The 12,719-nt window shown below is 34.8% G+C and overlaps 1 protein-coding gene across 20 annotated transcripts in view; it reads right to left on the reverse strand.

Moving 5' to 3' along the window:
* Window positions 1-12,719, reverse strand: part of LOC124425431 (synaptotagmin-7) — a 117,746-nt gene that overhangs the window by 14,584 nt on the left and 90,443 nt on the right. For 12 of the 20 annotated variants that reach the window (XR_006942503.1, XM_046965747.1, XM_046965746.1 and 9 more), the window contains 3 exons: window positions 7,643-7,654; window positions 2,222-2,411; window positions 90-230 (listed from right to left, as the gene is read on the reverse strand). Coding sequence is in view for 19 of the 20 variants with exons in the window: in XM_046965747.1 (XP_046821703.1) it covers window positions 90-230; window positions 2,222-2,411; window positions 7,643-7,654 (343 nt within the window). In the remaining variant the exon portion in view is untranslated. Of the gene's footprint in view, window positions 1-89; window positions 231-2,221; window positions 2,412-7,642; window positions 7,655-8,939; window positions 9,060-12,719 lie in introns of all 20 variants that reach the window. The other 8 variants (XM_046965758.1, XM_046965753.1, XM_046965754.1 and 5 more) reach the window with 5 other exon arrangements.

Raw genomic sequence — 12,719 nt, forward strand, 5'->3', positions numbered from 1 at the left:
AAAAAACTTTTATAAGAATTGATTATTAAACTGACATTATCATGATGACTTACGTTAACGTTTTAGAATAATCAATATTTATAACCAACCTGTATGATGTTTAGAATGAGCGTGGTCTTCTGGAAGTTGTATTCGAGGCTAAAATGAATTTGGCCGACGCTTTCGCTGGGTTCCGAATTATCAATGTACATATCGACCAAGGAGATGGATCTGCTTTGCAGAAAGGCTTTCTGTAACAATGAAAAGAAACGAATTTCGATTCGTAAATAAAACGTATTTAGGGAGAAAATATGATACGTTGGTATAATAAAAAACTTATATAATTTTTATTAAACTTTTGTTAAGAGTTTAAATATTCTTCGAAGAAAGCAATAAAAGTAGGCTAATTCTGGCACGATAATCTCTGGGAGAATATCGGCGTCATTGTTCGTCGTCTATTTAAAATGCGGTCAATCGATTGTGCAACGATTTAAATTCGAGGATATAGTCCGAAGAGACGAAAACTGACATAGAAAATAAAGGAAAAAAATGAAAGAAAAAAAAAAAAAGGATTTCATCCGTAGTTTTTAAATTCATTAGTTACACATCATTTCAAAGAAGAACTTTTTTCTGCGTTCGTGTTTTTACGTAAAAGGAGAACAAAGAATTGTTCCGTGCGTGACATAGCAATACATGTTATATTCATATCATTGAGGTAAGGTTTAAGGTAAAGCGCGTATACCGTCACATCCAAAGCTGATCCTGGTGATACGATATATTTGTCTTTTAAATATGGATAAAAGGAGTGACCAGGGAGACCATGAAAAATTTAATAGGATTCTCTCCAAGGAGAGAGTGCGATACTATCGATATAATATTACACTCGATATTTCATAGTCACGTATCTCGTAAATATAAATCGTAAGTATATGATTTATTTTCAAGAAGGCGATTTTCTTCGAAAATAAGTCTTATTTTTTATAACTGCGATTATCTATACATTACTACGTCTTTTTAATATATTATATATATATATATATATATATATATATATATATATATATCAAGATTAATATTAAGGAGTTTTGAATTATTACTTTACGCGGTTGTAATATTCAGGAAGTATTTACATATAAATAAGTACGCTGATTAAAGCATTCGGAAAATATGTGACTGTTCAAATACCAAGTTATTCATTCTATTTAATTCATTGGAACGACAGAACAGAAAATTTGACATTTGGAAGTTATTTGACAAATGGATGAAGTGTGTCCTAACAATAATTAAAGGCTGTCGTTAGGAATATAATAGTCTTCAGGACATGGCTTGGTCAAAGGTTGAAAACGAGTTGAGTGTAATGACAGGGTGAATCTAGGTAATAGACACATTTTGTTACTGTATCAAAGTCGTGATAATAAGAGAACCGAATCGGAACGGACAGATCGTTAACTACAAAACTGACAAGCCAAGACTGATCGAAAGAAGAGATCTTTTCTCTCTCTCTCTCTCTCTCTCTCGAATTATATATTTTTATCGATTAACATATAATGTTTTCCTTCAATTAAAAACGGTCAGGTCATAACAGTGACATAACGAAGAAAATCTAAAAGATTATTTTTATCACAGAATTAATGCTCGTGGCCAGGTTCGATAGAACTGATAAGAAAATAGAATCGATAACTCGGAGGTTATTCTCGTAAACCCAGCGAGCTTTTTAATACGGTATAATACCCAGAAACTATGCGAAAGGAATGCGTACTATCCATTATTTACGAATTTAATTAAATATGCTTGGGCCACGAGCAATGGCGAGTGAAATAGATAAATAGAGAGGGAGAGGAGAAAAAGAGGGAGGGAGAAAGACAGAAACATTAAACATATGAATTATATCAGTGATTAACATAATCTGATAGGTTGGGTCTCTTGAAGCAATAAACAAAATACTATGGAAATTCGTATATGTATTATTCATTTTTTTGTTTTACTATTATTTATCAATATCCATTCTATATTATTACAGGAAAAATATAGGAATTTGTTGTGGAAAGGTTGAAAACTATTGAATTTGAAAAGATTAAATAATTACAAACTTCTTTGAGATTATTGCGCAAAGAATGTAAGGTCGAAAGAATAGAATTTGCGGGTTTGCCAGGATAGAAACGGGTCGCGTTTTTTCTCGAGGTCTTTACGGTCAACCAGTATCATAGAAGTAAAAGTAAAAAGTACAATAAAAATATTTTACCGAGGGGTGATCTCCTTTAACATTTTGGAGCTGCTTGTTTTGCGGTCCAGCCGTTGGAGTGCGTGGTTCGGCACTTGCACCGACATTGCTTGCACTACCTGGAGCAATTACGGCAGCACTTGCACCTGCACTACTAGCTGGACCGGCACTGCTGCCAGCCGGCGATTTGCTCGCCGGACTACCGGTTGTTCTGCAACAATAATAAAGAAATATCGAGATACGGATTAATCGTTTTCTCTCTCTCTCTCTCTCTGGGATTAAAAACAAAAGGAACGAATGAATGAAAGAAAAGAAAAAAAAAAGAAAAAAGAAAGAAGGGTGAACTCTCGATCGGTTCGCGTAATTGGCTTCATCCATCTACCTACGTATACTATATACAAGTATACTATGTACAATATAACACGCGTACGTGTTTCCTTCCTGACTCTGTCTCTACATGGCTATCGACATATGCCACGTTGTTCTTGCAAAATTTGGCATACGATGAAAAGGGAAGAGAACTTCGACGTAAACAACGAGAGTTTCCCTTTTCGATAATGAAACGAGGATTCGTTCGATCGTTCCAGCTGGAATGATGAAGCCATTAATGTAAGTCTATATACATATATATATATATATATATTATATAGGATGAAAGAAATATGTTTGCTATCTAGATGTATCTATCTCTACGAGAAGCAACAAGCTCCGTATACAATTCATTTCTTTTTGGGATTGATCTCTTGGAAGGTAAGTACTTACGTTATATCTGATTATTATACTCGCCGATCGTCAAGGCAAAAATTCACGTTTAGTCGACGAAAAGATATTGAAATATTAATTCGGAGTATTCTTTCTTCTGGCCTTTCTCTTTTCTTTACAAGATCGATGATACTCTAAGATAAAATTTAATTAAATATTCCGACGAGAGACGGAAAGAAGAAGAAGATGAAAAAAGAAAAAGAAAAAAGAAAAAGAATTTTAAATGTAAAAAATTCATAGAAACGAACGAATTGACCATTTACAAACTATGCAAAAGTTATGTAAATTTTTTTTTTCCTACATACATAGAAGTATCAGCACTCTTTTCTCCTCGTCCCGTTTTATCGCACAATCAGCTGATAGAAGTTCTCGACCAGCTGGCGAATACTCTTTTATCCGATATAGTATTAAAAAGGAGAGAGAGAGAGAGAGAGGAGAGAGAGAAAGAAAGAGTGCGTGTTGAATGCCAGTTATATGTTCACGAAGTCTCCTTTTGTTCAACACGTCGAGTTGAAAACACTCGTTGCACGCGAATCCACGACGCCATATTGTGGTCGTGCGTATCTATTTAAAAGTCTCACGGAATGAATTCTTGCATTTCTCGCGAGTCGACGCCTACGGCGTTCAACGATAACGACGACCACCTCGCCCCGTTATTATCGACTCACCGCAAAAATTCTTTTTCTCACTCTCTCTCTCCCTCCCTCCCCCACCCCTTTCTCTCTCTGCCTTCATCTTTTCCTTTTCTTCACGTGCACGCATGCGATGAGAATATGCGAATCCACGAGAGCTTCAGTGAGAGAACATCATTTCCATTTTCTCGTTCTATTTCGAAAGAAAACTATTCTACTTCCTTGGAAAAGCCTTTTCCTTTCTTTTCTTTCATTTTTACTCCTTTTTGTTTTTTTTTTCTTTTTCCTGTTGAATTATTTCGTTAAAGCATCATGGTGGATCATGCACCGAATGAAAATGTATAATATTTGTTCGTACGAGAAATACATTCTTTCTTACTCTGTTATATTATAAGCAGGATCAAGCACTTTTTCATAGCTATTTTTTTTTTCATATCACAAAAATCTCTTATGCACGCGCGAAGAAAGTTAATATTGAAAAAGGATTCTCGGAAAAGAGGATATTCGATTATTCTTCTGTCTCGTATTAATAAAGAAACGTAGATGTTGGATTCGAATATGTGAAGATAATTGAATTTTTCTATAATACATTATCTTTTTTATAATACCTATAAAAAATGTAAATATATGTATATAGAACGAAATCTGATGGAAAACCTTTTTCCATTGGTTTCAACGTCTTGTATAACAAGAATACAAAATAAAAATGCTATCTATAACACGTTATCTAATCACTAACATGCCGGAACATGCATAAATTTTCTAATCTATGTAATAAGTTTCGTTTTTTTTTATTTCTTTTTTTTTGGCTGTGGGTGTTTCTATCTTAACTTATAATACAATCTCTCCTTATATACGTTACAAAATCTACTTCAGACAAGCAAGCGTGATCTGAGATAGTATCATCGAACCACTCTCATAATAAATCCAAAAAAAAAAGAAGAGTACCACTCACGTCCATCCTTCCTTGAAAAAGTAGATTCAACTAAGGAGAATTTATCGTTTCCGTCTGTGAATTTCGTTTCGAACGTGAACAGAAAATGTCTGGCTGTCTGGACGAAGCTGGTTGAGCTTATCTCGAAATTCGAGTTAAACCGACGTTAGCTCGAACGTTTTTTCCTGTTACTATATATATATATATATATATATATATATATACGAAGTTACGCTAGCACAGGGATATGGAGAACAAAATTTCCAGAAAGGAAAAAAGAAAAAAAAAAGAAAAATAACTAAATAACTCACCAGATGGATCTTATATTAAATGAGAAATATATGTATATAAATGGATGAATGTAAATAAACACAAATATATATATACATATGTGTGACCGTAAATATATAGTATGTATTAAACTCAATATAGAGGATCGATCGCCCAGTTTTAGAAGCTACGACGTCAATAGAAATGGATTAACGGACGTGGATCACCTCGATCGCTTCATCTTGCTGTCTTCGAAGGAGACAGATGCGTATCACTGGGATTGGTCTCTCTCTTTGCCAGTCAACCGGATTATCGGACGCGACTCGAAGAATCGATTACATTTTACCACGTGCGAGTTAGACTTATACGAGATAATACGATTGGTTGGTATATCTGTGTGAAATGGATAATACCTATATACGAGATAAAAGGATAAAATAAAAATGTGAAAGAAACTTTAAATCGTATTCTTTAATCGTAACACAACTCATCATATCTCGAAAGTAGAGACAATAAAAGATGCCACGTTACGAGTTATTTCTAAAAGAATTCTGTTTAAAATATTAAATATGACTCGAGTGATGATGGTGATAGTAATGGAAGTTGATAAGATATAAAAATGAATAAAAGGTAATAAGGCTAATGTTTTTTCATTCGTAGGAAGTTCTAATTCTAGAATATATTTTAATTATATCATTTCGACCCGGTGCTCGATCGCGTCCCTTCTATATTTCCTTGATCGACTGGCTTACTTTCGGATCAATTACTTTCGTCCATTAACCTTGGTCATATAATGTAATAGACCTAAGCTTAAAATAACGAAGAGGATCGAGAGACGCTAATGGATAAGGTCTTTGTAAAGTTTCCATCTCATTCATTCTTATTTAACGAGTTCAGAGTTTATGATTTTTTTTCTCTTTTGCACTCTTTCTCTCTCTCTCTCTCTCTCTCTCTCTCTCGCTGTCGCTCTGTCCATTATTAATTAGAAATATTAAATGTATATATATATATATTTTTTTTCTATTACGATCAATTTAACAATGTATCGAGCAACGATATAAACTGTCCTCGTTGGAAATAATTTTTATTTTCAAGAATAACAAGGAATAGATGGGATCGAACGCGATACATGCGAGTAGATGGAAACTAATACATGAACATGTCGAAGGTTAACCAACGAGGAACGTAATGTGAACCACGTCTAGCTAATAAGCTATCAGCTCCGGTGACCACGTATGCGAAACTATATCTAAGCGAATAACCACGAGCCCATGTGGCATGTTCCTACCCATCGTTGAATTTAATTGATTCCTACGAGACAAGGATACACATCCTCTATCTTATTCAACATTTTCTTCGTCTAGTTCTCTAATAATCCTTGTGCTCTATAACGTTGACTAAATCAACGATAAATCCTGCTGTCCTCGTTAAATCATCCTCTACTACTCTGTTAAATCCATAGAAAACGGGATAAACGTTTAGCTCCTGTCGATTTTAAGATCTAGTACAATTTAATAAACGCAATGTATTGATTCTCCTGCCATTTTCAAAATGGAATTTATGTATACATATGTCTACGTAGATTGTGAAAAAAGATTAAACTTGGCTAGTTTCCTCTCTCTTACTTTCTCTCTCAAGTGTAGATTGATATATCACAGTTGAAATCATCTCTTTCGTTCGTCAAAATGTGTGTGTATGTGCGAGAGAGAGAGAGAGAGAGAGAGAGAGAGAGAGAGAGAAACGTGTCGGAAGCGTGTTCTCGCCTACATTTAATTGGCATTTGGAGGTTGTAGGAAACAGCAGCGGGAGGGGATTTATCGTTTCCAACTTCTGCGTTAGTAAGACTCTTGCGGTGAAGAGTTGAATAGCTCTCTCTCTCTCTCTCTCTCTCTCTCTCTCTCTCTCCTTATCTATTTATCTCATATTCTCTTTCTCTTTCTCTTTCCGTCTTTTCCACACGCACATAGAAACAAATACTCTCTATCTATCTATTTCTCTGATACAAAAGCAACTAAGTTTTATGACTTTGACCGAACAATCTGTCTCGCACTTGCTCGTATCTCATACGTCGATGTTTAAGAACTTCTCTGACATAGTAGGCCATGCGGAATCGTGCTCGAGATTGGAGTTAAGAGAAACAGAATAATAGAAAGAGAGAGAGAGAGAGAGAGAGAAGTACATACAGATAATTGTGAAAATACGAAAGACAAAGTAGAGATACGCTTAGAAAATAAACGGGCGCGGACAAATACACCCACATATATTTCCGAACAAGGCATGCTTACGAGGAATACAATGTGTTTTCTATCTGTGCAAAGTGTGCCTGTGTATATGTGTATAAAAATACCAAAAAGGAAAAAAAAATACAGAAAAAATACGAAGAAGAGAAAACAACGAAGGAGAAGTGAGACGTTGAAGTACGTGACCTCTGTTGGAACAACGGAGTATAGAGAAAAGTAAAAGAAAAAAAAAAAAAAAAAAAAAAAGACGAAAAAAAGATGACAAGTTGAAAAGTATCGTACCAAATCTATACACATTGATCTAAGGAGATATAGAAGAAAAGTTTCAGAACGACTGGCGGAAACTAAAGCGATCGTAAGAAGCCGAAAAAGATGTTACTTCTTTTTGTGAGAGAAAAGATTCGGTTAGAGTTAGAGTGGTCGAAGAAGGAGACAGCGAGAAAGAACTAGATGTAGAAGTAGATGTAGAAATAGACGAATAAGACGAAGAATAAGAAGAAGAAGAAGTAATAGCTATAGAATTAGTAGAAGTAGTAGAAGAAACAGAGAGAAGGACACGTCAATTAAGATACTCGTAAAATACTCGAGGGTTCGTGATACTTACTCCAACTGCGCTCTGCATTCCAATTGTTACAGTGAAATGGTGCATGAAACAGAAAAAGATTAATGATTAATTAATTAAATGGTCGAAACAGCGAGCCCCGTTAGTCGGAACAATATAAGTCCTTCAATTTCTTGCCATCGGTAGAGAGACGAATACATAAATAGAGAGATTTAGAAATAGATATAAATAAATGCTGTGAAACAGATAGGCAGGCATTTAAGCATTTTTTAACAAGTCATTTATTTTTCTACAAACAAACAATGATAATTAAGAAGAAATAAAAATCGTTCTTTTGTGCTTAAGAAGATTAATGGATAAATCTGTGCTGTCAAAAGAGATGCTCATGAAGGTGCTGATAAATAAGTGACAGGGTGCGTGTCAGAGCTGTGTGTCTTTTCTTCGCTTTTCTTTTTTTTCTTTTCTTTTCTTTTTTTTTTTTTTCTTTTTTGTTCCTCTCAATAAATTCCCTAGGAGAAAAAAGAAAGCAATTTACATTTAATTCCAAGAGTGTTACTCGAGCTTCGAGCGAACACGTTCCTTCGCGTTTTTTATTCTCTCCCATTATCTCTTTCGCATCCTCCCCTCTGTTCATACTCGCTGATGAGAAAAGAGAAGGATGGAAAGTGTTTCATAAAAAAAAAGTTCAGAACGGAGGTGGAATCTATGACGAAGTATTTTTTTCAAAGTATCTCTCAGAAGATTCACTAACCATGATAGATCGATGGATCGGGAGTTCGACATTGGTTTAGATTAAGAACGAGACAAAGAGTACGTATTACCTATCTTCTTTAAAGTTTCAAGGATTATTCGAAGAATTATTATCTTCTCTTCGAAGTTAATCGTTCGCAAAGAGGAACTTTCGACCAAACGATAACTGTCCAAACTTAATTCAGCAATATCACATCTGTTTTGTACGGATCCTATGTAGTCCGATATCGAATGGAATTTCAATATATTTTATAACCAACGTAGGAATAACTCCCCCCCGGCCCTTCTCCTCCTTCCACCATACCTACAATTCCGATATAACGGAGTAGTCAACGTAAAACAAAGGATTATTATATTTTTTTTTTTTTTAATGATCCTTAAATAAGATCATCTTTCCATCGCAGATAATATTTCCTTTTTCGTAAAAGGCTTAATGTTATTTCGTTAATGCGCATATCGTAAATAAATAATAATTCAACAAATTCTCGATTGAATTCAATCGAGAAGCAAATGATCAAACGTGTTTCAATAATTTCGCATCGCCACGTCCGCGTCCGATCAATTAAATCGGTTATGTTTGCGTTCTTACCTGGTCGTGTAATATTCGAAGAAGGCAACGAGTATTTCCAACGATCTGGTTACTGCGGCCCACATAGTTAAATTTGTTCACGAACGTGGCTCACTTCTCACGTTCCTATAATCGATCGCACTAAAATTCATTCGTAATAGTCTCGTATTTTCGTTATCTCGCCATAAGCGTAAAGTAAGAATCGATAGGAGAGGAACTATATTTTCTGACAAGTTATCTCGATATGCACCGTTTTCGTTTCTATCGAACTGCTTTTGAAATAGTACACTTGTTCTATTAAAGAAAACATCGAGCTCTTAAGAATTGCCATTTATAATTTATCATCTATTTGATGATATAAATTTTATTACGATGTGAGTTATAGTCATTCCTTTTCTTTTTCTTTTTTTTTTTTTTTTTTTTCTTTTCAATTTCGTATGCGTAATGTTTCATCAACGGCGAACGTGCGTCTACGGGATTCGGACAAATAGGTATCCAGAAAATTTTCGTTTGCTTGTATTTGCATATTATGGGACGATATTCGTCGGAGATTTACGACTATCTGGCGTTGACGTTTTATGAAACGCATGATAAATGAAACAACAAGTTTAATGTCACTATCTTGTCGCAAACGTATATTCTAGCAATGTGTCTATGTAAGTACGGAAGATCAGAAAAATTGATCTCATGAAAAATGTTGGAAATAATAATTAACTCTTACCACTTTGATTTTCATCGATTCACGCGTATGTACTTACTATAATCGATTTGTCAGGTTAATTAATCGGTTAACGTCGTCGCTCTCGACGTTGACTTCCTCCTTTAATTATCCGCGACGTTGAAGTCACCGTAAATGAAGCATCTTGAGTTAAGTTGAGTTGAGTTGAGTTAAGTTAAGACGACAAAGAAGTTACGCCGTGCTAACGTCGCCTCGGATGTCTCACGGAAGGCATTATCGGGCGGTATGCCTTTAATTTATTATCAACGTAAAGAGACCTGTTATATTTTTATGTTGATCACATTTTACAAGCGTATTATCATGATTAATTGCCACACAACATAATAACAACCAAACGTTATTTTCCTTCCGTTTTTTCATCCTCCTGTTTTTAAATCGCCCTTAATTTCTTATATTTTAAATCGATTCGTGCCGTTTGGTGTCAAACGCTAAACGTTTTGAAACTCAAACGGAAAGTCCATTTGCGTTGAAATTTATACGGTATGTCCACGTTGTTGCGACTTTGTAATTGAATGGAAAATTTTTTCCTGAATAAAGAATTTCTACTTAACGAGATTGGATGATAAGCTAAAAACTGCTTGAAAATGTAAATGAAATTTTATTTTTAAACGGGTAAATGAAGTAGGTGAGATTAGACCTTTACCTACGTACGTACGCGTACGTATATACTATGCACACCTATATCAAATATTCGACATTGAATTGGAATTCGTCCGTTCTTACGATCAGTGTCTTAATTATTCGAGAAATAGGAAGAATCTCGCGAAAATCTTCGCATTCCGCTCGTTTCCCGATCTGGAAAATCCTTTCGAGATATTAAAATCAAATAGGAAAAAGAAAAATTCATCCCGCCGGTGATTAACTTTGGCCAAGCAAAGAAAGTAATGTCTAAAAAGGTGGAACTAAAAAGTTCGAACGGGAATTAATGCTTATATAGTGTAATTAGCAAGAAGAAGATAATAAATGGTATATAAAGGTACATTAGACTAGAATTTGTTCGTTAAATTCTCGCTGAATAATTTATAACATCGTTTTTCTTCTTCTTCTTCTTCCTCTATTTAATAGCAAAAACGTACGATTTCGTCGATGATTGCTTTTAAACGCATAAATTCAAGCGTTTCCCTCGTAACGACTCTACTCGAGGCCCATGATCGTGCTTTTATATTCGTTGCCAAGAAGCAACGGTATATCGTTAAACTTAATGGACACTTCCATCGTCATTATCCGTCCTAGTTGACGTCTCTACCGCGCGAAACCTTCATTTTTGCAAGCAGATATGCCGCTTGTAAATCTTAATGGATATGAAGTCAACTCGCTTTCGCGTATCCTCTTCAAAAACGAACGGGAATAGGAAAAAAAAAAAAAAAAAAAAAAAAGAAGAAAAACAAAATACGACGTAACACGGTACGATGGATGCGTTTCAATAATTTTTCATGTTTCTTTTGATTTTATTTTATATATTTTTTTTTATAACGAACCAACACGTAAGTATTCTTTCAAACCGCGCTGTCTCTGCCCAAACGATAAAATGTTCGAACACATTATATACGATATTTAAAGGTTACTCAATTAAAAAGTAAAACGTTGTAACCTTTCTTTGATATACACGCAACATAAGCTATAAATCCTCTGTATTTAATTCAATAGATTCGTTCGAATTCGACGTACCGATATAATTCATTAATCCTTCAAAGAAAAAGCACAAATCACGTAACTTGTAAATACACATACCTCGATATTATATCAAACCCGTGTAATCAAGTATTGGTACGAAATCAATGATGATTAATCCTATTAGTCGTATAAGCACGTCCGCGGAATATACTCGGTTTCAGCCAGTTGAACAATCAGGAATATTCGAAATATCGGTATTCCAAACAGACGGGTACGGAATTTCTTAGCATTAATCCTGTTGCCCGGTTAACTTCGATCCGCGCGATATCAAAGGCTATATAGCCTCGTCTACATCAAATTTGCCTGAATTCTCCGATCATATTTATTTCGTTAATTAATGACAAATCATTCATTTTCGAATAATTCCATTGTCCAAATGAAATATAATTGGGATCATCTATGAAATATTTTTCGTGCACTTTCGACAAATGTAATTTATTATAGTGATCTTTCAGAAGTTCTCAATACATTGGAACGTACGTAGTATCATAAGAATCGTGTCTCAGGAGAGATTGCAAAAATATCTCGAGTGGACCATCCTATATATGCCAGACGATTCGACGAATTCTCTCGCGTACTTCTATTCTATGTGATCGTTCGAGTTCTCATTCGAGGAGTAGAAGACATTCTAGATGGTATCGAGTGCCATTAAGAGGCGATATATAGACACGATACATTCGAGTATCAGGGAGCTTTAAAGGAGATGATACTCTTGAAAGAATATAGTTTCACCTAAGTTCGCGATCGACTCTCAGTGAACTTCCTTCGTTGAGATTGATGATGGAGAGGATTGATGGGAGATAAGAAAATTCCAAGCGTCGATTGGACTTTGAGAAAGTAGGAACCGCATCGATCCCGATTAGAATAATGGAATCGTTAGAAGATCGATTAAACGTCTCGATTGATATTTCATTAGCTCGTTTTACATCTGAAAGAGCTTAACGTTCTGCGTTCGTGAGTGTAATGAACGAATTTGTTCAGAAAGTATCAGCTGCGAGCTTATTCGAAGAAGAATTGAATTGATAGATACTGAATAAAAGAACAAAAAAAGAAAAAGATGAGGAGGAGGAGCCTAGAGGAGGGTTTACAATAAAATACAAGAAAACAAAGGAAAAATAAAAAAAAAAAAAAAAAAGAAGAAAAAGGAAGCAAGACGAATAACAAAATATCGATTTTTGCCGATAGCTCAAAAGCAATCTTTTTCTCTTGCAAAAATTTCACAGAAGAAAATTCTTTTCGTGTTGAAAGGAAGAATTCAACCGAAAAATTTCAGCAACGTCAAAGGTTAACTATGATAGAACAAAGTCGAAATACCATAAAAATAAGTTATATTTCCGTCGTCCCTAGCTTATCGAAGCCATAGCAGGCAAACGAGTAGTCACTCAGAC

This window comes from Vespa crabro, chromosome 7 (genome assembly GCF_910589235.1).
Source record: "Vespa crabro chromosome 7, iyVesCrab1.2, whole genome shotgun sequence".
In the NCBI taxonomy this organism is placed as follows: domain Eukaryota; kingdom Metazoa; phylum Arthropoda; class Insecta; order Hymenoptera; family Vespidae; genus Vespa; species Vespa crabro.